The 27,794-nt window shown below is 41.5% G+C and overlaps 1 protein-coding gene across 1 annotated transcript in view; it reads left to right on the top strand.

Moving 5' to 3' along the window:
• LMLN (leishmanolysin like peptidase) overlaps nucleotides 1-22,069 on the top strand; it is a 79,745-nt gene extending 57,676 nt beyond the window's left edge. The window contains exons 13-17 of the mRNA XM_030936622.1: nucleotides 2,327-2,459; nucleotides 4,789-4,948; nucleotides 8,633-8,763; nucleotides 19,379-19,589; nucleotides 21,621-22,069. Of these exons, the coding sequence (XP_030792482.1) occupies nucleotides 2,327-2,459; nucleotides 4,789-4,948; nucleotides 8,633-8,763; nucleotides 19,379-19,589; nucleotides 21,621-21,721 (736 nt within the window). The 3' untranslated portion in view covers nucleotides 21,722-22,069. The remainder of the gene's footprint in view (nucleotides 1-2,326; nucleotides 2,460-4,788; nucleotides 4,949-8,632; nucleotides 8,764-19,378; nucleotides 19,590-21,620) is intronic.
• The last annotated feature ends 5,725 nt before the right edge of the window (nucleotides 22,070-27,794 follow it).

The following is a 27,794-nucleotide window of genomic DNA, read 5'->3' as shown; positions in this document are numbered from 1 at the left end:
CTACAAAAAGTAAGTGAACATGATGGCACGTGCTTGTAGTCCCACTTGCTTGGGAGGCTGAGGTGGGAGGATTGCTTGAGCCCAGAAGATCAAGGCTGCAGTGAGCTATGGTTGTGCGGTTGTGCCACTGCACTCCAGCCTGGGCAACGAGACCCTGTTTTAAAAACAAAAAATCGACAAGAAAGAAAACAGACTGTGGTCAGGATTTGACCGAAGAGTTGAGTTTGCTGACCCCTGTCATAATCATTCAAATGCCCCACTTGGGAGCATTGAAGTTCAGAATCATTCACGGGATAGAAGCCATCTTCCGGCAGCACAGACCTAGTCTGCCTGTGTGTATGTTAGGGATTCCAGTGCGGTGGTTCTTGAGCACAGGAGCCGATGCCTAACTTCTGGGCTTCGTCAACTGTGACTCTTCTCCATTGTTGGGAAACTAGTGTGAGAAGAGGTTGGTCGAGTGAGCATAGGCAGAACCATACTTATTTGAATCACTTCAATCTACACATACTTAAAATAAGGTTCTTTCTATGTTTGAAGCAACTAAAACTGATAAACCACCCAACTCCTCTGCTAGCTCATCTGATGTGAATGTTGACTCTAGAGCTATACTGTCTAATGTGGTACCATTAGCCACATGTGGCTGAACTTATATTTAAATTAGTTAAAGTTGAATACCATTTAAAATTTAGTTCCTCAGGGCCAGGCACGGTGGCCCATGACTGTAATCCCAGCACTTTGGGAGGCTGAGGTGGGCAGATCACGAGGTCCAGAGATCGAGACCATCCTGGCTAACATAGTGAAACCCCATCTCTACTAAAAATACAAAAATTAGCCGGGTGTAATTGTGGTGACGGGCACCTGTAGTCCCTGCTACTCAGGAGGCTGAGGCAGGAGAATCGCTTGAACCTGGGAGGCAGAGCTTGCAGCAAACCGAGATCGCGCCACTGCACTCCAGCCTGGTGGCAGAGCAAGACTCCGTCTCAAAAAAAAAAAGAAAAAAAAAAATTAGTTCCTCAGTTAACTAGTCACCTTTCAAGTGACATACATGATCGATGGCTACCACATTGGCCAGTACAGGTAGAGACCTTTTCTAGCTCTCTTGACAGTGCTTCTCTGGAATTTGTAAGCCATGAATCTTAGACAGCTCTAACTTTGGAATGTTTAAAATCACTAACTTTTAACTTCTTTTTTCTTCTTTGTTCATTTAGCCAAAACTCATTTTATGTAATTTAAAGTAAATATAATATGCCTTTTGGTTTTAGACAAAAAACAGAAATGACTTTCATGGTATCAAGAAAGTAACTGATTAAGAACTATTGGAATATGAACCTCCATATTCATTCGAAGCTTTATCATGGGAAGTTAAAATATTGCCTTATATGAAGATTTTATGAAAATGGTTATACGCTGCAGAAATTACATTTATTGAGTAGCCTACATGTGCCAGGACACTGAGTGCTTTGCGGTTGAAGTCAGGAAAGTTAAGTAACTTCCACAGAAGTGTGGCTGGTGCTGATTGTTTGAACCCAGACCTGTGCGATTACTTCCAAACCTTTGCTTTCCTGTTATACTGTGCTGCTTCCAATTTGCTTGAAAACTGTGGTAAGTATTTTGTATGTTTCATCTTAGGAAGCTGTAACTCCCTAAAGATGTATGCTGATACACCGTGTTCATTTAAATAAGACAATTCCTCAATTTTCCTTAAAGTAAGAATTATTTAATACAGGCTTTTTTTCCTTAAGAAATATGTGGAAGAAGAGGAAAATTGTCAATAATTCTATTACAGTTTGGTAGACCAGTATTAATAGGATTTCTATTATTTAGGAATACTGAGATTTTATTTATAAAATTGCTATTACGATATTAATATAATTTTTATATTGTAAATTGTCAATTTGATGACTGCTAAGAATTACAGGTTGTTTGAAGGTTGTTTTTGCAAGACAGTGCAACAGATTCTAATATCTTTTAATAATTTACATGCCCTTTTTTCAAATTTTATTTTCAAGATTACATTTAATGGAACAGAACAAGTTGGTAACAATGAGGAATATTCACATAATCTTTATTTTGCACAGGAAAATAAGATTGTCTGGTGAAGGTGGTCAGTTAAACAAACTGTCAGATTATTGAATAGAGAAAATTTCACTCTTTGTAGCTGCAGGGCAGAGGGGACGTTACCTTCATCTCTTTCTGAGAATCCCATTTGTTAATTATGAAGGTTTGTATTTTTAGGCCAGGATCTGGATTTCCATTGTTGGCTGTTTAATGGACTTGCAATATTTTCTTTAAAGTTTGATACCGTGGTATTTCTCTTTGTTTGCAGGAGGCAGATGCTGAGCCCTTACTGTGACACGCTCAGAAGTAACCCACTGCAGTTAACTTGCAGACAGGACCAGAGAGCAGTTGCAGTGTGTAATCTGCAGAAGTTCCCTAAACCTTTACCACAGGAATACCAGGTAAAACGGGTCTGGGCACAACTGTAGGAATCAGCTTTTCAAAAGTAGTCTCCATTGTAATTAAAAGAGTAAATTCTCTTCAGTGTCTTAATTTATAAGGCCCTGTTTGTTTTCCATAAGTTAGAAAAAAAATGGAATAATGCTTCCATTTCTTTATAACTAGTTTCCTAATTGATAGCACTTAGTTAAACTCTAGCAGTGTCTTATAATAATGGCAAGAGGAATTTGAATATTTGATCTGTTTTTACCTGTTTATGTTTTCTAATTGTTTCAAAAATCTTGCTATTTAAATTCCTCTAATCTACACAGAAAAAAATCTTTAAAGAAAATAACTTAAGTACTCTAATCCAATTAATTAGAAGACCTGGAAACTCTGCTTTGGAAAAGATTTGATTCACGGGATCCGAAAGATTAAGGAAATGGTCCCACATATCTTGTCTGGATCTCTGATTTGACCTTTATGTTTCTTTTTTATATTTTATCTTTTTTTTTTTTTTTGAGACGGAGTCTCGCTCTGTGGCCCGGGCTGGAGTGCAGTGGCTGGATCTCAGCTCCGCCTCCCGGGTTCACGCCATTCTCCTGCCTCAGCCTCCCGAGTAGCTGGGACTACAGGCGCCCGCCACCTCGCCCGGCTAGTTTTTTGTACTTTTTAGTAGAGACGGGGTTTCACCATGTTAGCCAGGATGGTCTTGATCTCCTGACCTCGTGATCCGCCCGTCTCGGCCTCCCAATGTGCTGGGATTACAGGCTTGAGCCACCGCGCCCGGCCATCTTTTTTTTTTTTTTTGAGACAGAGTCTCACTCTGTCGCCCAGGCTGGAGTGCAATGACATGATCTCAGCTCACTGCAGCCTCCCCTTCCCAGGTTCAAGTGATTCTCGTGCCTCAGCCTCCCGAGTAGCTGGGTTTACAACTGCGAGCCACCATGCCTGGCTAATTTTCATACTTTTAGTAGAGGTGGAGTTTTGCCATGTTGCCCAGGCTGGTCTTGAACTCCTGGCCTCAAGTGATCCATGTGCCTCGGCCTCCAAAAGCACTGGGATTACAGGTGTGAGCCAACATGTCTGGCTACTTTTTGTATTTCTAATAGAGACAGGGTTTCACCATGTTGGCCAGGCTGGTCTCAAACTCCTGACCTCATGTGATCCACCCACCTCGGCCTCCCAAAGTGTTGGGATTACAGGCGTGAGCCCCTGCGCTTGGCCATGACCTTTACATTTCTTGTTGCCAAAGCTATCTTTAAAAAGCCTCAACTTTACCTGCTATTTACAAAGGAACCTTTTGTCAGAAATGATGTCTCAGAAGCTAACTTAAAATTAAGCTGCTGAATTTTAAGCTTCCTACACGTATTTATAAGCTCACTGAATGCTTCAGATACCATAAAATAGCAAATGTATTCATAGGCATAGTAATATAACTCAAAAATGTAACATCTTTAAAAATTTCTCTGGTGCATCCAGGGGTGAAAAAACACATAAAATTATTTTATTTTTATTTATTTATTTATTTTTGGAGATGGAGTCTTGCTGTCACCCAGGTTGGAGTGCAGTGGTATGATCTTGCCTCACTGCAACTTCTGCCTCCCAGATTCAAGCAATTCTCTCCCTCAGCTTCTCAAGTAGCTGGGACTACAGCTGTGCACCACCATGCCCAACTAATTTTTGTATTTTTTTTTTTTTTTAGTAGAGACGGGGTTTCACTATATGTTAGGCCAGGCTGGTCTTGAACTCCTGACCTCAGGTGATCCGCCCACCTCGGCCTTCCAAAATGCTGGGATTATAGGCGTGAGCCACCATGTCCGGCCATAAAATTACTTTAAAAAAGAAAGGAACAATAAAATTTATCTGGTGCCTTGTACCTTTGGTATTCAAAGTATTTTTATATATGATCTCATTTATTTTCTCAGATTTTAATTTTTTCAAGTTTGTCAAAACAACGTGTAAACTGCCTCCTAAAAACTCTTGAAAAATATATTTAAAATGTTGTAACTTTATGCATTAGTTTTATATTTTGTCATCTCTTAAAACTTCTTTTTACTCAGTGTAATTAAAACTATTTCATTCAGTTTAAAACATTAGTCTAATTGAACATTGTAATACATAACTTAAGACTCATTTACTTACCTTGCTTATTTGTAGAACTATAGCAACCTTAAATTACTCCTCTGGTGGTTTATTACTGTCTTCTTATTTGGTGCAGTAGATGAAGAAAAGTACTTTAGTATCGTGTGTTATATGGCATTAGAGGGTTGCAAGATATTACCTGTGCACTTCCTCTTGTTTATACAGAATGTTTCTTACTTTCTTGTCTTCCCAATATTTGTTTTGCAGTACTTTGATGAACTCAGTGGGATACCTGCAGAAGATTTGCCTTATTATGGTGGCTCTGTGGAAATTGCTGACTATTGCCCTTTCAGTCAGGAATTCAGTTGGCATTTAAGTGGTGAATATCAGCGCAGCTCAGATTGTAGAATATTGGAAAATCAACCAGGTTAGTCGGCTAGTGAAATGAAATTTAATATACATATTTAAATTATGTATTAGCAATATAGAATAGTGGTTAAGGGCACAGACCCTAGAGCAGAATGGTCTGAATTTGCTTTATAGTTCAGCTGCTATCCTTATGTAAGAAGTGACTTAGCTTTTCTCTGCCTGTTTCTTCATCTATACAATGGAGACAATACTTACAGAGTTGTGAGAATTAAATGAATTAATGTAGTAAGTGCTTACAACTGTGCCTGACCTAGCGAAGGGATTGTTAGTGTATGCATGCACACACTATGTTTTAGTCATACCTTCCAGCCGCATGGCACTTGCCATTTGCAAACCACTTTCATTCTTACCATTTTATTCTTCTGAAAACATTATGAAAAACATAAGGAAGATATTACTGTATTTCCCAGATAAGCGGATAGATACTAAGTAATATAGTTAATTTGTGTCAGTGCAAGATCCTCCAATGCCAACCTCTTTTTATTAAAATACCTTAGATAAGCTGCTTTTCCCTCTCATGGGGAATGTGCATTTTATGTAAGTTAGAAGCAACATGTCACTCTTCAGATATCAAAACAATGTTCTTGTCTCATGGCCGGTAAGATATATTACTGTATTATTTGTTTCCTCCTAACACATATAAATAAATAAGCTATCAAAGGAATAAACAATTGGATATTCTGCAATAAGTTACTGCTCATACTAATTACCTTTGTAAACAGAAATGTTCTCACATCTGATGTAAGAAAGGGCAGTAAGTAGTTTTTCTCTCTGTGTTCATCAGAAGTTTTAACCTAGTCTCCAAACCCCCACCCCATTCCATACTTTATTACAGACTAAGGCATTTAAATTCTAAATTTTTGTATTCTTACCTTTTACTCTTAAACTTGGCAGATGTAACTGGATTCCTGCAGTCATTTTTCCCGATCACTCATCTATTTAATAAATGTCCTGCCCAGGCACAGTGGCTCGTGCCTGTAATCGCAGCACTTTGGGAGGCCAAGGCAGGTGAATTGCTTGAGCTCAGGAGTTTGAGGCCAGCTGAGCAACATAGTGAAACCCTGTCTGTATCAAAAATACAAAAAAGTAGCCAGGTGTGATGGTGCACACCTGTGGTCCCAGCTATGCAGGAGGATGAGGCCAGAGGATTGCTTGAGTAGCCCAGGAGGTGGAGGTTGCAGTGAGCCGAGATCATGCCACTGCACTCCAGCCTGGGCAACACAGTGAGACCCCATCTCACATAAAAATACAGAATAAATAAATAAATAAATATCCTAACAACTTGTAACTACTCAGCAGTTCCATATTAAAGCAAAATAAATGCACGGATCTGTCGGTTATGCATTTGCCAGAGATATACTATCATGTTATTGTTTTAGAGTTGGCAAACTTTTTTTGTAACGGGCAAAATTATAAATATTTGAGGCTTTGTGGGTCATCAAGTCTCTGGCTTCCTGATTCAGCTCTTCAGCTCTGCTGTTACAGTCTGAAAGCAGTTACAGACAATATGTAAATGAATGAATGTGCTAGGATTTGGCCTGAGGGTTATAGTTTGCTGAATTCTGTTTTATTATTATTATTTTTTAGAGATGAAGTCTCACTCTGTCACCCAAGTTGGAGTGCAGTGGCACCATCATAGCTCACTGTAACCTGTAACTCGTGGGCTCAAGTGATTCTCCTGTTTCAGACTCCCCAGAGCCAGGACCACAGGCATGCACGAGGCTTGCTGTGTTACCCAGACTGGCCTCAAACTCCTGGCCTCAGGCAGTCCTCCCTCCTTAGCCTCCCAAAGTGTTAAAATTATAGACTTGAGCCACCACGTCCAGCCCTGAACCCCATTTTAGACACTGATCACTATACTTTTCAAAGACTCTGATACTCAAAAGAAGTAAAGAATTCTGTTTTAGTGTTCCTATTTCTCCACATCCTCTCCAACACCTGTTGTTTCCTGACTTCTTAATGATTGCCATTCTAACTGGTGTGAGATGGTATCTCATTGTGGTTTTGATTTGCATTTCTCTGATGGCGAGTGATGATGAGCATTTTTTCATGTGTCTGTTGGCTGTATGAATGTCTTCTTTTGAGAAATGTCTGTTCATATCCTTTGCCCACTTTTGGATGGGGTTGTTTGTTTTTTTCTTGTATATTTGTTTGAGTTCTTTGTAGATTCTGGATATCAGCCCTTTGTCAGATGAGTAGATTGCAAAAATTTTCTCCCATTCTGTAGGTTGCCTGTTCCCTCTGTTGGTGGGATTGTAAACTAGTTCAACCATTATGGAAAACAGTATGGCAATTCCTCAAGGATCTAGAACTAGATGTACCATATGACCCAGCCATCCCACTACTGGGTATATACCCAAAGGATTATAAATTATTCTACTACAAAGACACATGCACACGTATGTTTATTGCGGCACTATTCACAATAGCAAAGACTTGGGATCAACCCAAATGTCCATCTGTGACAGACTGGATTAAGAAAATGTGGCACATATACACCATGGAATACTATGCAGCCATAAAAAAGGATGAGTTTGCGTCCTTTGTAGGGACATGGATGCAGCTGGAAACCATCATTCTTAGCAAACTATCACAAGAAGAGAAAACCAAACACCGCATGTTCTCACTCATAGGTGGGAACTGAACAATGAGATCACTTGGACTCGGGAAGGGGAACATCACGCACTGGGGCCTATCGTGGGGAGGGGGGAGGGGGGAGGGATTGCATTGGGGAGTTATACATGATATAAATGATGAATTGATGGGTGCTGACGAGTTGATGGGTGCAGCACACCAACATGGCATAAGTATACATATGTAACAAACCTGCACGTTATGCACATGTACCCTAGAACTTAAAGTATAATAATAAAAAAAAATTCTGTTTTATTCTAATTTGCATTTTTTCTTAGCTTATATGTTAAGATTTATCAAAACTGACGTAAAACACTTACTTATCTTTATATTTCAAAATGGGCTAATTGAACTCTCTACGTCCCAAAATAAAACGTATTGTGAAGAATCTAGAGAGGAAATTATTGCTTGGGTTTAAGAGCTTTGTCCCTTTGTCCATTAGGTATTTAGAGGCCTTTCATTCCACCCTGTCCTCTCCAGGTTTGTGCTTAATGTGAGCTTAGATCAGCATCTTACTAGGTTGGTGCAGGAGTAATTCTGGTTTTGCCATTAAAGTAATGCAAAAACCGCAGTTACTTCTGCACCAACCTAATATTTATGGACTTCCAGGAGGTGCCACAAGTTGAAGATATAAGAAAGTTTTCAAAAGTTGCAACACCGCCCAAAAGTCTGCATTATAGAAATCACTTGGCCTCATACTATCATGGGTCATTTGGAGGTGCCTCCTATTTAGACCACCAGTGAAGATGGTTCTTATCTTGGTGTCTCGTGGTCTAGTGATTCTTAGTGCTAGTTCTATATATTTAACCTAGAAAACTTTGGGCCCAATTTTATTCCCTTGTGTCTGATACAGTAGTTTTCTCCTGTTAATCATTAAGAACCTAGTGTGAGTTTGGAATCCTGTCTATCCTAATTTTTAAAATTTAAAATTTCCATGAAACATGTTTGATTTTTAAAGCAACTTTTAATCATAAAAATGGAATGCTTCAGTTTCTTGTTCTTTGAGCCAGAAGTCAATTTTTAAGGAGACTTTTCTTCTTTGCCTCAGAAATTTTTAAGAACTATGGCGCTGAAAAGTATGGACCTCATTCAGTTTGTCTAATTCAGAAATCAGCATTTGTTATGGAAAAGTGTGAGAGGAAGCTGAGTTACCCAGACTGGGGGAGCGGATGTTATCAGGTAAGCTTATGTTTGTTTTTAGTTATGCGAAGTATTGTGTGATTTTATCCCTTTTATGGTTGTATATTTTAAATTATATTTTCACATTTTTATGTAATTAATTTACTGATCACTACTTTATCTTGTTTATGTAAATATTAGTTTAGATGCTCATGTTTTATGAAAATATTGTCATTTCTTTAGAAAAATTGCCTCTTAAAAATATGTATATAATCTCTGTAATGTTACTTCTGGGCATATATTCTGAGGAAGTAATGGCAAATATGTACTTTTGTTCTTGAGCAAATATTACTTTGTAATGGAAAAAATGTACAATTTTATTTCACAAGGTCTGAGGACTGCATGGGTTATAAGAATTAGTAAATCAGGCTGGACATGGTGGCTCACGCCTGTAATCCTAGCGCTTTGGGAAGCTGAGCCAGGAGGATCGCTTGAGCCCAGAATTCGAGACCATACTAGGCAACAAAGTGAGACCCTGTCTCTAAAAAAATAAAGAAAAAAGAATTAATATATCAGTTGCTGATTAATAATAGAGTGTTTTTTCCTTTGTAATTAGAAATCCAAAAAGGGCAAACTACAATTTTTTTTTTTCTTTTTCTCTTTTTTGAGACAGGGTCTTGCTCTGTCAGCTAGGCTGGAGTGCTGGTGCAGTCATGGCTCACTGTATCCTCCACCTCCTGTGCTCAAGCGACCTCCCTACCTCAGCCTCCTGAGCAGCTGGGACTACAGGTGTGCACCACACACCTGACTACGTTTTTGACTTTTTGTAGAGAAGAGGTCTCACTATGTTGCCTGGGCTAGATTAGAACTTCAGGGCCCAAGCAATCCTCTTTTTTTTTTTTTTGAGACGGAGTCTCACTCTGTCGCCCAGAGTGCAGTGGTGTGATCTCGGCTCACCGCAAGCTGCACGTCCCGGGTTCATGCCATTCTCCTGCCTCAGCCTCCCGAGTAGCTGGGACTACAGGCACCTGCCACCACGCCCGGCTATTTTTCTGTATTTTTAGTAGAGACGGGGTTTCACTGTGTTAGCCAGGCTGGTCTCGATCTCCTGACCTCGTGATCCACCCGCCTCGGCCTCCCAGAGTGCTGGGATTACAGGCGGGAGCCACCGAGCCCGGCCCAAGCAATCCTCTTGCCTTGGCCTCCCAAAGTGCTGTGATTACAGACGGGGGCCTCCATGCCTCGCCTACTGTTTCCTTAATTATCTTATTTGCACATCTGATATTACATGACTACATCACCTTATTCAGAACTTACAAAGATGTAGCCATTCTGTGACTTAGGAGCATCCAACGTAATGAATATTTTGCACCCTACAAATGGGTGTCAGGGAGGAGAGCATAAGCCTGAGAAATGAACAATAAGGCATTCCCGGGCCATTTCAGCTGCAAGAACTAAACGGACTTTTGTAACTGGAAATTTAACTCATCATTAAAGTTACTTATCAAATTAACTTTTTGTTTTTTTTTTGGTAACTGCTTTTTTTTGGTTTGTTTGTTTGTTTGTTTGAGACAGGGTTTTGCTCAGTCGCCCAGGCTGGAGATGATGGCGCGATCATGGCTCACTGCAGCCACAAACTCTCAGGCTCAGGCGATTCTCGCACCTCAGCCGTCTAAGAAGCTGGGACTACAGGCACAGACCACCACACCCGGCTGATTTTTCTTAGTTTTTGTAGAGACAGGTTTTTGCCATACTACTCAGGCTGGCCTTGAACTCCTGGGTTCATGTGATTCACCTGCCTCAGCCTCCCAAAGTGCTGGGACTACAGACATGAGCCACTTTGCCTCACCTGGTAATAGCTCTGTCAAGATATATTTCACATGCCATACGATTTATGGAAAGTTAACTTTTTTTTTTCTTTTTTTCTCTTTTGAGACAGGGTCTTACTCTGTCACCCAGGCTGGAGTGCAGTGGTGCGATCTCGGCTCACTGCAAGCTCCGCCTCCCGGGTTCCAGAGATTCTTGTGCCTCAGCCTCCTGCACAGCTGGGATCACAGCATGCACCGCCACACCCAGCTAAGTTTTGTATTTTTAGTACAAAAATTGGCCAGGCTGGTCTCAAACTCCTGGCCTAAACTGATCCTCCCGCCGTGGTCTCCCAAAGTGCTGGGATTACAAGTATGAGCCACCATGCTTGGCCGAATATTTATTTTCTTTCTGTCACAAGATATTCTAAGCTCACTTTGTTCTTTGTCTGCCCCTGACGTGGAATTAACCATTTATCTAAAGACCTCCAGTTACTTTCAGTGGAGTGTGGTTGTTTAGAGACTAAGATCTGGGTGCTGATTACACTGTTCATTGCCATTGATAATAGCAGTTGGGAACTGGGAATACCAGTTCATCAGGCCCTCTTAGTAAGGCAGGAAATATATGTATATGTATCAGGACACTCTCTTGTGACTGTGTGGGTGTAACCATGAGTTTGCATCAGTAAGGTTGGTTTGATTCCATTGGTGTGAGAACTTGTCTGACACCAAAGGATTTATTTTAGTTTTCCACCTTTTCATATTTGTACTTCCTTCACCAACAGTGAGAAATCCAGCTCCTGTCATCTCAGTATGTTTACTCATTTGATCTATCCACATCCTGTCCACTTTCTCCCACTCCCATCACCCTCCTCACCCGGCCAACTCTGCGTGACCTCCCGGTCACATGCCTCCCTCTGCCCCTCCATACAGATCACCTACCTTGCCTCACTTAACGGCTTTACACGTAATTGCTTTTGAGGAAGGGGAAAGGAGAAAGAGAGGGATTGCTGAGCTTTGTTTTCTTAAAATTGTGGCAAAATAGATATAACACAAAAATTTCCACTGTAACTTTTTACTTGTACAGTTAAGTGGCACTAAATACATTCACGTTGTCATGCACATCACCACTCTGTGTCTCACAGGTTTTCATGATCCCAAAAACTGAAACTCTGTACTCACTCAACAATCCCTCCCTGTTCCTCCTCCCCCAGCCCTGACAGCCTCTATTCTCCGTTCTCTCTCTGTAAATTTGCCTAATCTAGGTAGTCCTTATAAGTAGAATCATACAGTATTTGTCTTCTTGCACTTGACTTCTTTTACTTAGCATGGTGTTGTCAGGACGCATCCATACTGTGGCATGTATCAGAACGGTTTTCCTTTATATGTCTGAATAACACTCCATTGTATGGATCTGTCACGTTTTGAATCAGTTGAGGGACACTTAGGTCGTTTGCATCCACCTCTTGGCTGTTGGGATCTTGCTGCAGTGAACACTGGCTTCCGTGTATCTGTCTGAGTCCCTGTTTTCAGTCTTCTCGGGCGTAGAATTGCTGTATCATATGGCAATTCTATGTTCAGCTTTTCTAGGAACTACCAAACTAGGTTTTTTGTTGTTGTTGAGGGGTTTTTGGTGTTATTTTGAGGTTTCTTTTTTATTATTATTAATATACTTTATTTTTTAGAACAATTTTAGGTTCACAGCAAATTTGAGCAGAAGGTACAGAGAGTTCCCATATTCCCCTGCTCCACACACACGTGGCCTCCCACACCGTCAGCATCCTGTACCACAGAGGTATTTTTGGTGCCATCGATGAACCCAGATCATCATCCAAAGTCCACATTCACATTAGGTTCACTCCGGGTGTTTTATGTTCTTGGGCTTTGACACCTGTAGGATATGCGTCCATAAGATAATGAGTTGTTGAAATGGGCTTTGTTATAAGTTACAGATTGGCTGTCTGTGGCTAAATAATTGCTGAGACGAACATAAATAAGGATAAGTGAAATAAAAAGTGGGATGAAATGCTTCAGGTGCAAGTTCAAAGGGGACTGTATCATCTCTGTACAAAAGACACCTTGAGGCGCGTGTTTTCTTGTCAACCCCTTGTGTTCTTAGCATGTTTTTCCCGATGAAACTGAGGTCCTGGGCCTTACCACATCACCGTTTGTGCTGACGGCACCTTTTAATATAAATTTTTAAGTAAAATATATATTTATTAAATGAGTCAGCAATTCACATGGTGAAAAATTCAAAAGATGCAAAAGAATGTACAGGAAAAGCCTTTTTCCCAGCCCTTTCAGTCACTCATTTCTTCCTTCAGAGGGAATTAACATTACCAGTTTCTTGTATCCTTCTAAAGATAAACTCTGTGCAGACACAAATTTATATTTTTGTTTCATTTTTTACACCAATAGTATCAAGTTACACATACTCTTCTGTGGTGTGTATTAAAGAGCCATTCTTAGTATCATCTTATATCATTCTAGCCCCGTGTCTGAACTGACTGTGGATGTCACAAGTACATTTGGTTGCAGTTTGATCACTCTGAATTCATTTCATCCAAAATCCAGTTTATGAGCCCTCTCTCAACAACTCTGCATTTCAGCTGTGTTGCTTCCAGCACTGGTCCCAGTCTCTCTGATTAGAAACCAGAATGATTGTTTTCTATTCTCTGTTCTGTAAAGATGGATCAATACAGACTAAGTCTTTAGATTACTCCCCTATTGAAATCTCTTATATCTATTTTATTTTAGATTTACCTTCATAGTTCAAGCCATTATCACTTCACAGTTTCCTAATGAATTTCCCTCCTCTCATCTTACTTCCATGACCACATTGATCCTTTTTAAATTTTAGTTTTGACCAAACTTATGCATGCAAGTAGTTTGAAACTAATTTGTTGTCTGCTTCCAAAAAACTACAGCCTCAGGCCAGGCGCTGTGACTCATGCCTGTAATTCCAGCCCTTTGGGTCCAGCTGAGGCTAACACTTGAGGTCGGGAGTTCTAGACCAGCCTGGGAAACATGATGAAACCCTCTCTCTACTAAAAATACAAAAATTAGCCAGGCGTGGTGGCCGCATGCCTGTAATCCCAGCTATTCAGGCGGCCGAGGCATAAGAATCTCTTGAACCTGGGAGACGGAGGTTGCAGTGAGCCGAGATTGCACCACTGCACTCCAGCCTGGGCAATAGAGTGAGACTACATCTCAAAAACAAACAAACACACAAACAAACAAACAAAACACACAAAAAACTAGAGCCTCTGTTATTACTTCCCTAACGTTTATTACTTCTTCCCAGAGTCTTCACTTTCAATTCTTAGTTGTTGTTTTGTTGGGGGTGGAGGAGTCAGGGGAGACTTACTATTTGCTTTCTTATTTTTTTTTATTATTATTACTTTTTTTGAGATGGAGTCTTGCTCTGTTGCCCAGGCTGGAATGCAGGTGGCATAATCCCTTGGCTCACTGCAACCTCTGCTTCCCAGGTTCAAGTGATTCTCCTGCCTCAGCCTCCCAAGTAGCTGGGATTATAGGCACCTGCCACCATGCCTAGCTAGTTTTTTTTATTTTTAGTAGAGACCGGGTTTCACCATGTTGGCCAGGCTGGTCTCGAAATCCTGACCTCAAGTGATCCACTTGCCCCGGCCTCCCAAAGTGCTGGGATTACAGGCGTGAGCCACTGCACCTGGCCTGCTTTTTTATTTTTAAAAAGCTTATATTATTCTTTCATGAGGTTTGAATTTCAGATGTTAGCTGTTGACTTTAGAAAATGAGAATTTAATTGGTTCACCTCCTCCTCTTGCTGTGTTCACTTCCTATTTCCCCATCATATACTTCTTGTTTCCCCTTCCCCCAGTGGTGATTATGGATCAATGTGTATTCACTGTTTACGTTACCATGACTATGCAAACGTGGCACCTGGTAGCATGCAATGATTACTTCCCCGTTCTCCCTAGTATTTCATTTTCTCTGGATTTAATATCTTGTTTTTTTCATGAAATCAGTTTTCTTTGTGTTTAGCACTAATTTAACTCTAAGCTCTTCTCCCAGGTGGGCTCATTTTTCAGTACAAGCAGATGCCTGAGGTGTTCGATCTGTTTCATCTTGGGGAAATCTCTTCTGAGCATTTCTGGCCTGTGCTCGTCTCGACGATGTAATCCTATGTTGGCAGCACAGCTGGCGTCTTGGGATCTCGAGTCAGGGTCATCCTGGAGGTCCCTCTGGGATCTCACTTTAGGGTCATCCTGGAAGTTCTCTGGTCCCTCTGTCTCTCTCATATTGGATCTCCTACTTCGTGGATTTTGTGTCATATTCTTTTTTGGATTTCTTTTTAATTTTAATGGAACATATCTTCTAGTGGAGATTTGAGGAGTATGTGACAGAGAACAGCGTTGAGACTTGCATGTCTGAAAGCATCACTGTTCTACTGTGACACCTGCTGATAGCGTGGGAAGGTGGGACTTCACCTGCTTCACCTCTGCCCTCAGGGTCTTCAGCTAGGCCTGAGAATGAAGTAGACATAAGCCCGATGAACAGGAGGAAAACATACACATTTATTTAATCTAAGTTTTACATGACACAGGAGCCCGCATGAGTAAATGAAAACTCAAAGAAGTGGTAAAACCTATATACTTTTATACTACGTTGAACAAAGGGAGACAGTTATGGAAAAGTAAAATGTAGGGGGAGGCTAAAGAAAGCTAAGAATTATTTTAAGAAGGTCTGTTTGTACCAAATTCTTTGGCTTTGACTCCCTGTATTGGTGATAAGAAGGTTTCTTTTCTGGAAAAGGAAGGACCTTATTCATGTGGGAGTTTTATGTCCTGCTTTCAGGAGGAAAGGGGGAGGTCAGGACAGTGTCGTTGGGTCTGCTGTGTTTAAGTCCCTTTAGCTGGAAACCTTTGTGCCAAAATAGCATATTTTGGAGTGGTGTGTTCTGCCATCCTTCAATAGCTTGGGTGGGTGTAGCTTTCTTTTTGAAAATTATTTTCCTAATGAATGATTGGATGCAGGAAAAAAAAAGAAAGAAAATTATTTTCCATCAGAATTGTGAGAGCATTTTTCCTTTGTATGCTAAGTCTCAATGTCATTCTGAGTTTCGATTGCCAGAATCTTCCTTCTTTCTTCTCTGGAAGCTGGTAAATTCTTAATTTTAGCTTTGCATACCACATCCCCACCTGCTACAAGCCCCAGTATTCCAAAATTTAATGGGTTGATTCTATCTTTGGTGATCATTAACAGCCTGTTCATATTCAAGAAGTGACTGGGGCCTGGCACAGTGGCTCACGCCTGTAATCCCAGCACTTTGGGAGGCCGAGACGGGCGGATCACCTGAGGTCAGGAGTTTGAGAGCAGCCTGGCCAACATGGTGAAACCCCTCCTCTACTGAAAACACAAAAATTAGCCTGGTGTGGTGGTGGGTGCCTGTAATCCCAGCTACACAGGAAAAAAAAAAAAAAAAGAAAACAGAAAAAAGAAGTGGCTGGCAGCCAGTTTGGAAGCTCTGAGCACACACAGGGCTTGCTGACTGTGGGCTTCACTATAGGGCTCCTTCCTTCCAAAACGTTTAATATCTGTGTCTTGAGGGGTTTCCCTTTTGACTGGTCAGATTTGTCAGAAACTACCAGTCTCCTGCCTGAAGTTTATATGCTGTGAGAGTTCAAGGAAGTAAGTCAATTTCAAATGCTAAGTAGTCTCAATATTTAACCTGTAAACTTAAGAGTCCTTATTTTCATGATGGCAGCCCAGCTCTCACCGGTACTTAGTTTCCCCCAGAACAGAAATACTCTGTTTTACCCTTTCCAAAAAATAAATCTCTATGGTTCTGCAGAATACAAGAAGCCTAGTGCTGGCATGGGCTTCTGGTGACGTTTCAGGAAGCCTACAATCATGGCAGAACGCAAAATGGGAGCAGGCATATCACAGAGAGAGGGAACGAGAGAGGAGGGAGGTCCCGATCTCTTGAACAAGCAGATCTCCGGGGAATTTATTCCCATGGGGAGGGCACCAAGCTATTCATGAGGGATCCATCCCCATGACGCAAACACCTCCCACTAGTCCCCACCTCCAACACTGGGAATCACATCTCAGCAGAAGATTGGAGTGGACAAATACCCAAACTATATCAGCTGGTTCAGAACAAACAGTGGTCCAGGTGAGGAAGAGGAATGCTGGGGTCTGTTTCTGAAATAGACTTTTATCCAATCCTTTTAATTGTAGCTCTTACTTCTTGGTACCGGGTGCGGGTGTGGCAGTCCTGAGCCTTCTTTGTGTTCTGCAAATCAGTTTCTTCCTGGCTCTTCCTGCTGCTGGATTTTTGACTCAGCTTTCCTGAGTCTATTATGTCTGCTACTACTTGTACATCTACCCTCCTGCCCACACTTAATTCCCAGAATTCCACAATGAGAATACTTCAACTTCAGCAAGGGAGTTTTCCTCTTGTCCTATCCACACTCTCATATAATTCTTATCTCTAAGCCATGTGCATTCTGCTTCCCAGCCTGTAATATCTGCCCTTCGGTGATCCATGATCCAAATCCTGGGTACATCCTTAGGATACAAATGCTTTCTTCCATGAAACTTTCTAATATTTGTTCTTGTTTCTACCATTTATTGACTCTTGATCATAAAGTAGTCTGGTACTGTTCAGTTTTTGCTTTTTCTTCTAATTTCAAAATACTGTTAGTATTTTATTAAAAAATTATTTTTATTATTATTATTATTTTTGAGACGGAGTCTCACTCTGTCACCCAGGCTGGAGTGCAGTGATTGGGATCTCAGCTTTGCCTCCTGTGTTCAAGTGATTTTATGCCTCAGCCACTCGAGTAGCTGGGACTACAGGCGCCCACCATTACACCTGGCTAATTTTTGTGTTTTTAGTAGAGATGGGGTTTCACCAGGTTGGCCAGGCTGGTCTTGCACTCCTGACCTCAGGTGATCCGCCTACCTTGGTGTCACACAGTGCTGGGATTACAGGCATGAACCACGGTGCCCAGCTGAAAAAAAAAATTTGTATCCTACTCATCTTTCCTCAATTGAAACTGCTAGAGGGCAGGCACTGTATCATGTACTCTTTTAGTATCCTTTTCAGCACCAAGCACAGTGCTTGACCGAGTCTCACTTTAAAGAATAATGACGTTGCACTGTAGCTGTGTTGATGCTTACTTGATGTGAATCACTGAAAGACAGACTTATAGAAGAGGTCACATTTCATTGTTTGTTTTTGTGGAAAACAAATTTTCAAAAGAGTGATATATTTCAACTTAACTGATGATAGAGTTATTTCAAAGTGACTTCAAATATACTTTGGAACTCTTCTTTTTTTTTTTTTTTTGAGACGGAGTCTCGCTCTGTCGCCCAGGCTGGAGTGCAGTGGCTGGATCTCAGCTCACTGCAAGCTCCGCCTCCTGGGTTTACGCCATTCTCCTGCCTCAGCCTCCCGAGTAGCTGGGACTACAGGCGCCGCCACCTCGCCCGGCTAGTATTTTTGTATTTTTTAGTAGAGACGGGGTTTCACCGTGTTAGCCAGGATGGTCTCGATCTCCTGACCTCGTGATCCGCCCGTCTCGGCCTCCCAAAGTGCTGGGATTACAGGCTTGAGCCACTGTGCCCGGCTTGAACTTTTCTTTTGAAGTTATCTCTTTAGAAGTAGTTTGTCACCTAAGGAAATCAATCTTAGTAATTTTGTGTCACACCTTGTGTTAACCAGTTTAGTCAACTACCTTTACTGGACTTGGTTCTGGGCAACTTTGGGTTATTTCCAAAAATTATATCTACTTGCCACATAAAAATTTGCTACCATCAGACAGGTTCAAAAGCGTGCACTGACTTTGAAGATAGTTCCAAGAGAGACGTTTCAGAAATATTTAAAGGGAAGTAGCATAATTGAATGTGAAGTCTTTGTAGAAAACAACTTTGAGGGTTTTTTTAAATAGTTACATTTTTGGCTGGGTGCAGTCACTCATGCCTGAAATCCCAGCACTTTGGGAGGCCAGGGTGGATGGATAACTTGAGTCTAGGAGTTTGAGACCAGCCTGGGCAACATGACAAAACCCAAACCCCATTTCTACAAGAAAATACAAAAATCAGCCCGGCATAGTGGCACATGCCTGTGGTCCCAGCTACTCAGGAGGCTGAGGTTGGGGATCACCTGAGCCCAAGGTAGTCAAAGCTGCAGTGAGCCAAAATCACCACTGTATTCCAGCCTGGGCAACAGAGTGAGACCCGTCTCAAAAAAAAAAAAAAGAAAAAAACTCAGTGTGTGTAAAAGCTCTTTGTGTGTGCCCCCTTGTAATTTTTCGGAAAAGTGTCCATAGCTTCCATCAGATTCTTTAAAAGGTGCTAGATTCAAAGTTTAAGAACTCCTGCCACACAGAGTGTAATTCTTTTAGGACCTTAATAACTTAACCCTCTTTTTTTTTTGAGACGGAGTCTTACTCTGTTGCCAGGCTGGAGTGCAGTGGCGCGATCTCAGCTCACTATAATGTCTGCCTCCCAGGATCAAGTGATTCTCCTGCCTAAGCCTCCTGAGTAGCTGAGACTACAGGTGCCCGCCACCACACCCAGCTAATTTTTGTATTTTTAGTAGAGACAGGGTTTCACCATGTTGGCCAGGATGGTCTCGATCTCTTGACCTCATGATCTGCTTGCATCAACCTCCCAAAGTGTGGGATTACAGGTGTGAGCCACCGCGCCTGGCCAACTTAACTCTTTATATGAGGTTAAAGATATGCCCACACTGCAAATTGTGCTTTATTGCCAATGTTTTTTGTAAATTTTAATGTATTTTCCTGTAGTTGAAGGAGAAATCTCTTAGAATCTTACTGACCTGATATTTTTTATTTTTATATATTTTTTCCTGTTTGAAGGTTTCTTGTTCTCCTCAAGGTCTGAAAGTTTGGGTCCAAGATACTTCATATTTGTGTAGTCGGGCTGGGCAGGTCCTCCCCATCAGTATCCAGATGAATGGCTGGATTCATGATGGAAACCTGCTCTGCCCATCGTGTTGGGACTTCTGTGAGCTCTGTCCTCCAGAAACAGATCCTCCAGCTACTAACTTGACCCGAGCTCTGCCACTGGGTGAGTGCTCTCTATGGTTGGAACAAAGAAGGAAAAGTAAAGGGGCAAACTTCTCTTATAAAATGTTGGCATCCCTTCAAGGAAGCTCTAAAACAAGTTGAGTTTCTTCCCTTCTGATTGCATTTTTATGGGAAAATCCTCCTTCCCACCATTATTAGAAATCTAAGATAGGTCAACTTGACACTTGTGAGTAAGAGCAAGGCTTTCTGGTGAAGAACCTCTGAGTTGCACAAAATTATTCATCAAAGACCACAAAAAGTGAATGTTGTATCCATTCATTTGGAAATTAAGGGTAAACAAAATGCTGCTCATTAAATACAAAAAGTGATTCAATATATTTTAGTCGGATCATAATCAGCTGAAGTGAAAGTGAGGGAAAGATCTGGAAAAGATACTCAAAAAAGGAATTGGCATACCCACAAAGAGGAGAAAAATGCAAGGAGGCACAAATAACACACGTGCAAAATGAGACAAAAAGACAGGGCTGGCAAAGACCGGGGGTTCACTGAGGAATAGGACCATGTGCTCATTCTGAGACTCCAGAGAATGGAACTGGCACCAAGAGATTGAAGCTGTGAGGAGACAGATGCCAATTAAACCCTTTAGAAGCAGGAGGGGAATGCAGAAGACACCCTTGAGAAGAATGCATTCCCCTTGAAATTGACGGTGTTCCAACTGAGGCTGAGAACGCATTGCTGAGAGTATAAAAGCAGAATTCATGAATTCACAATTAAAGTTGTGATTTAAATGACCTACGAGATTTTTATGGCAGTTTGACATTTCAGATTATGAACAATAAAAATCTTATGCAGTGTTGGCCGGGCGCGGTGGCTTACGCCTGTAATCCCAGCACTTTGGGAGGCTGAGGCAGGCGGACCACGAGGTTGACACCATACTGGCTAACATGGTGAAACCCCATCTCTACTAAAAAAAAATACAAAAAATTAGCCAGGCATGGTGGTGGGCGTCTGTAGTCCCAGCTACTTGGGAGGCTGAGGTAGAAGAATCACTTGAACCCAGGAGGCGGAGCCAAGATCACACCACTGCACTCCAGCCTGGGCAATAGAATGAGACTTTATCTCAAAATGAATAAATAAATAAAAGCTCATCTTTATTGTTTAAAATATTTAAAAGGACAACTCATCCTAAAATAAGGTCAGGTTGGCCTCATCTCCCTACTGCTATAAAAATGTTTCCATTATGAGAACTGTTTTTGCCTATGGGGACACATCATGGCTGAATTAAAATATACCCCTAGTGCCCCAAATCTGTAGACTCTTCTGCTGTTTCAAAACAAGTCAGATTGATTAGTGATATGAATGGATAGGTAGATATTTAGAAACACGGGACCATATGTCCTGGTCTGGCTGAGACCATCCATATGCCTGTTGTCATTATTAATAGTCCTCTCCCTTGCATCCTCGCAGTCCGTCTGCCTGTTGTCACTATTAAGAGTCCTCTCCCTTGCATGCTCACGGTCCGTCTGCCTGTTGTCATTATTAAGAGTCCTCTTGCATCCTTGCAGTCCGTCTGCCTGTCGTCGTTAATAGCCCTCACCCTTGCATGCTCGCAGTCCGTCTGTCTGTTGTCATTATTAATAGTCCTTTCCCTTGCATTCAAAAAATGTGCTAGTTTCGGTTGATAAATTATATGGTCAGCCTACTTAGAAGGTACAAAGAAAAAATAAAAGAAGAAAGTTCTTCACCCCATCTCAGAATAACCAAGATATTAATTTACTTTCCTGTGTATTATCTTTAGCTTTGCTGGGTTACTACCCCAAGGCAATTTTTTTTGGATACCGTTTGTTACCCTTGGCATAGTGGACACATCATTTCTTCCTCCATATATATTTTTCCTCCATTAAAAAAGAAACAAAAACTTTTTTATACCTGGGTTTCAGTCTTGATTTAGCTCTCAAGGTGGTCCTTGTTTACTTTTTAATAATCACTGCTATTCATCTGTCAATATTTAATCAGTATGATTTATCCCAAAAATGTTTATAGAAAGTCAGCTTTTTGTTTTCAACTCTAGATCTTTGCTCCTGTTCCTCAAGCCTGGTGGTCACCCTCTGGCTTCTGCTAGGCAATCTGTTTCCTCTACTGGCTGGATTTCTTCTGTGTGTATGGCATTAGGAATGGAAAAGTGGATCTTCAAGATATCCTTTTATGTTATGTTCATGTGAACAAAGCACAAAGTTTGAGCGAGTGCCAGCCTATGCAGATGGCAGAAGTGGCATTCCTGGCTTTGGCTTGGAAGAGTTGACGACCATCAGACCTTAAAGCAGAACTTCACAGCTCCCTGTCCTCATCAGCAACCCAGCCACCTTCATCAGCAACCCAACCACGTTCATCAGCAACCCAACCACGTTCATCAGCAACCCAGCCACCTTCATCAGCAACCCAGCCACCTTCATCAGCAACCCAACCACGTTCATCAGCAACCCAGCCACCTTCATCAGCAACCCAGCCACCTTCATCAGCAACCCAACCACGTTCATCAGCAACCCAACCACGTTCGTCAGCAACCCAACCACGTTCATCAGCAACCCAGCCACCTTCATCAGCAACCCAGCCACCTTCATCAGCAACCCAACCACGTTCGTCAGCAACCCAGCCACCTTCGTCAGCAACCCAGCCACCTTCGTCAGCAACCCAACCACGTTCATCAGCAACCCAACCACGTTCATCAGCAACCCAACCACGTTCATCAGCAACCCAGCCACCTTCATCAGCAACCCAACCACGTTAATCAGCAACCCAACCACATTCGTCAGCAACCCAGCCACGTTCGTCAGCAACCCAGCCACGTTCATCAGCAACCCAACCACGTTCATCAGCAACCCAGCCACGTTCATCAGCAACCCAGCCACCTTCATCAGCAACCCAGCCACCTTCATCAGCAACCCAACCACGTTCATCAGCAACCCAACCACGTTCATCAGCAACCCAGCCACCTTCATCAGCAACCCAGCCACGTTCATCAGCAACCCAGCCACCTTCATCAGCAACCCAGCCACCTTCATCAGCAACCCAGCCACCTTCATCAGCAACCCAACCACCTCATCTTGGAGAAGGAGGAGGAACTGCAAGTCACCAAGTCTCTTCATTTTTCAGGATTTGTAATCTTCCTAAAGTTTTCCTTTGAAAAAAGGATAATGGGTGGAATTTTCAGAGTGATTACATACCTCAACATTTTTATTAACATATAACAGTGGGAAAGTTCATCATCCATATACTGCAGTAACTTAAACAACAGCTAATTATTGCAAGATTAGAATTGGAGATCTTGTCCTCAAAAGTATAAATTGCCCTTTGATTTATAGAAAATAATTGAATTGGGATTTCTACATATCATTATTATGCCTATTTTAAATTTAATGGCAGCCGGGCATGGTGGTGCATGCCTGTAGTTCCAGCTGCTTGGGAGGCTGAGGCAGGAGGATCACTTGAGCCCAGGAGTTCGAGGCTGCAATGAGCTATGATTGCACCATTGTAGTCCAGCCTGAGCGATAGAGTGAGACCCTGTATCTTTAAAAAAAAAATTAATGGCTGTATATAGTAAACTTAATTCACTGTTCCCATTGTTTATTTTAAAGAATTTTTAAAAAATGTTTCATTAAATCTTATGATTTAACTGTGTTTGCCCTTTTTGCCAGCTGTGTGGCAGTTTATGGCAGAACTGCTGTCAGTGTGCTGGTAGCCATCTATTCATCCCTCTTCAGAGCTCAGCTTCCGGTTGTATTCTTCATGAGTTTAATAATGACATGAAAAAATGTGGAAAGAGAGAGAGTAAAATACTCTGCCCTGTAAAAACATGGAAGACATGCAAACAGAAAAAAAAAATTGTATTTTTTTGATAATACTTAAGACAGTTGTGATCCAACAAAAACAGAACTATTCCTTTGTGACCGATGAAGATAAGAAATTCTGGCAAAGACAGGTATGCAATTTTTTAAAGTGGTTTAAGAAATTATTGCAGAAGAATTTCTAACATCTGAAAATGGTTTTATGTATAAGAAGGAAAATGCAAGTTAAAATGAGATAGTCTGAATTGTGTACTAACAGCAAGGTACAAGTTTGGTGTAGAGACTATCCAGTAGCGTCCACTGTACCACTTTAAGTAAGACTCATTCCACAGAAGCTGGAAGATTGCCTTTGCTTGAAATATCCTTTACCTCCTGCATTTGACACTCCTCCTATTACTGGTAACATAGATTCCAGTCACCAGAAGTAATTTTACACTGGTAATAGAGCTTACCAGCCCCATTTAGTAATTCCTATTTGAAATTTCTTAATGTTCAGATGAGGTTTAACAAGAATATGAAAAGAAAAAAAAATATATTCATGAATGATAGGCGATGCCCATTGTTTCTCTCAAGCTAATGAAGTCCTGCGGCATTGTAATCACAACCCTCGGACAGACTCCTCCTATTCCTCCATGGCGTTGTAATCACAATCCTCGGACAGACTCCTATTCCTCCATGACGTTGTAACCACAACCTTTGGACACACTCCTCCTATACCTCCATGGCGTTGTAACGACAGCCTTTGGACAGACTCCTATTCCTCCATGTCATTATAATCACAACCCTCAGACAGACTCCTTCTATTCCTCCATGACATTGTAACCACAACCCTCGGACAGACTCCTTCTATTCCTCCATGGCATTGTAAACACAACCCTCAGACAGACTCCTCCTGTTCCTCCATGGCATTGTAACCACAACCGTCGGACAGACTCCTATTCCTCCATGGCATTGTAAACACAACCCTCGGACAGACTCCTCTTATCCCTCCATGGCATTGTAACCACAACCCTCGGACAGACTTCTATTCCTCCATGCGTTGTAACCACAACCCTCGGACGGACTCCTTCTATTCCTCCATGGCATTGTAAACACAACCCTTGGACAGACTCCTTCTATTCCTTCATGGCATTGTAACCACAGCCCTCTGACAGACTCCTATTCCTCCATGGTGTTGTAAACACAACCCTTGGACAGACTCCTGTTCCTCCATGGCATTGTAACCACAACTCTCAGACAGACTAGACTCCTCTTATTCCTCCATGACATTGTAAACACAACACTCGGACAGACTCCTATTCCTCCATGGCGTTGTAACCACAACCCTCGGACAGACTCCTTCTATTCCTCCATGGCATTGTAACCACGACCCTCGGACAGACTCCTTCTATTCCTCCATGGTATTGTAAACACAACCCTTGGACAGACTCCTCCTGTTCCTCCATGGCATTGTAACCACAACCTCGGACAGACTCCTCTTATTCCTCCATGACACTGTAAACACAACACTCGGACAGACTCCTTCTATTCCTCCATGGCGTTGTAACCACAACCCTTGGACAGACTGCTATTCCTCCATGGCATTGTAAACACAACCCTTGGACAGACTCCTTCTATTCCTCCATGGCATTGTAACCACAGCCCTTGGACAGACTCCTATTCCTCCAAGGTATTGTAACCACAACCCTTGGACAGACTGCTTCTCTTCCTCCATGGTATTGTAACCACAACCTTGGACAGACTCCTCCTATTCCTCCATGGTGTTGTAACCACAACCCTCGGGCAGACTCCTTCTACTCCTCCTTTTCTCGTCCTTCCCTCCTTTTCATCCATTCAGCATGTAGCTGTTCAGTACTCCATTGAAGAAATTGTGCTAAGTGAGCAAAGCAGCATAATTACTAAGAATTAATTCTGATTATTTGGCATTAGAGCCAACAGCAACCCCAGCATAGAGGAAAGTTGCTTTTTTTCAAATGCATAAATTTAAAGTATATATTTGCATGCAGTTTTAAATGGGAGGTATTTGTCATTGTGAAAAGGTGGGAATCTCAAACATAGTCAACTTAACTGAAAAGATGCTAATACAGGTTGAGCATTGATAATCCAAAAATCCGGAATTCAAATTGCTCCAAAATCTGAAACTTTCTGAATGCTGACCTGATACCACAAGTGGAAAATTCCGCATATAAGTACTTAACACAAATTTGTTTCATGCACAAACTACTAAAAATATTGTATAAAATTACCTTCAGGCAGTGTGTGTAGGTATGTATGAAACATGAATTTCATGTTTAGACTTGGGTCCCATGCCCCAGATACCTCATTAGGTATCTGTAAATATCCAAATTCCAAAAAAAGTCTGAAATCTGAAACACTTCTGGTCCCAAGCATTTCAGTAAGTGATGCTCAACCTGCGTAATGGTCTGCGGGCCAGTGCTCATTTTCTGCATATGTTGTACACACTTTAAATTGTGTAAAATCAAAGAAAAGCAAAGAGTCTATTTTTAAAGAAACTTACAATAATCTAAGCATATACTTATTATGATTATGAATCATCCTGCAAAGAGCTGTATAAAGAATTTTACCAAAAATACAATGAATTAATCATATATTTGAGAGTCACAGTGATAGGTTTGACTATATTTTGACTGTTGTGTAGTGGCACCATTTAGGTAGTGTTGTTTCTGAGCATGGTGCTTTTTATACTTGAAATATATTTTTGCTTTATTTTTTATTGATATAATTATATTTGCACTAATGGCTTTCTGAAGAAAATATTATAGATGACTTTTTTGTATATATATTTATTAAGCTTGGAAACCTGGTATCCCAGTGTTTTCTCTGGACAAATGTGAAACTGGATAAACTATGGTGTCTAGATAAAGTATGGATAAAGTCTTGAGTTCCTCAGGGTAACTGTGTTGATATCTCCTGTCCTCTTCAGTAAGGCTTGAATATGATTACTGATCATTGATTCTGCATAGTGTATCCAGCAAGACTTGGAAGGACACTGAACCTGTCAGAGATTTTAAGAGGCACATTTTAGTCACTTCGAATATGATAGTGGCGGGTGCGGTGACTCATGCCTGTAATCCCAACACTTTGGGAGGCCGAAGCGGGCGGGTCACTAGGTCAGGAGTTTGAGGTTACAGTGAGCTTGATCACACCACTGCAGTGTACAGCCTGGATGACAGAGGGAGACTCTTGGGGAAAAAAAAGATGACAGTGAAGCAGACTTTTAGAATCGAGATGTAATTGCAGCATTATTGGTTTAAAATTCAGCTGCAAAGTGGAGAATTTGAAATGGCCCACGCGTTGGTATCCTGTGGCAGGTTATACCTTCGTATTAGCAAAGACAAAGCCATGTCTCTGTAAGAGGGACAGACTGGGCTGGCTGCAGCTGTAGTGGAAGTGAGGGATGCAGGGAAGGAACAGGGAGCAGCAATTTGGGGACAGTAGACTGGAGTCACTTTCTGATTCAAAAAGGGTCAAGTACTTATAAAAACTGACTACTTTGGTTTTCAGTTCAGACTTAGGCTCATTTTGATCATTTTAAGGTCCCAGTTGTCAAAAATATCAAGTGAATTTGTCTCAGGTTTTCAGGAACAAAATTTACAGGAAGGAAGCAAAAGCCATGTCAGTAGGCTTGAGCTGACAGCTTTAAAGAAACTGGCAAACAGGTAGGTCGTCCTAATATAGATCCTTCCAGTATTCTCCTGAAAAACATCCTTTTATTTCTTAAAACCAGTAACCCTTACATTTTTCCTATAGGATACTTATTTTTCTTGAGACCAAATAGACATTCTATAAATGTTATGAATTATGCTTGCAGTTAGTTTTTAGCCTATCTAGGCTTAAGGTTTATCGCTATTTGAAGTTGAAACATCATTTTATGAGGTTTAGTTTTAGGAAGATAAATAAATATATCAAAGTATTCCATAAAGTTGTATCAGTGTCCCCTCTAACATTAGAAGACTTACTGACTGAGGCCATCTGTGAACGACTAAGCGATCTCTCAGAATCCTTCCAGCCCTATACCCTGTGACTAACACTCATCCAGAATTGCTGTCTGTGCTGGCTGTGGTCTGCCTCCAGGAGCACACGCCATCCTGCGTGCTGTGTTCATCACAGTGTCTGTGCTCGGTGCCTTACCACTGTCCATGTCCTTGGACGCTAAATGGACAGAGACGAGCCTGTCTCTCAGGGCACATGAGTGGTCGTGGCAGGAGGAGATGGGCCTCAGTCACAGTGGACACTCATCATTCCTGCCATGTCCTTGCAGCCCAGGAGGACTAACAAGATTTTAATGAAGTCTGTGTTACTCATTCTGAAGAAAAGAACTTACCTGAGAGGAAGAATATTTTTTTAATATATATTAGGTCGGGGATGGGGAGGGAGTG

This window comes from Rhinopithecus roxellana, chromosome 1 (assembly GCF_007565055.1).
Source record: "Rhinopithecus roxellana isolate Shanxi Qingling chromosome 1, ASM756505v1, whole genome shotgun sequence".
NCBI lineage: Eukaryota > Metazoa > Chordata > Mammalia > Primates > Cercopithecidae > Rhinopithecus > Rhinopithecus roxellana.
This window is presented reverse-complemented; position numbering and strand designations above follow the sequence as displayed.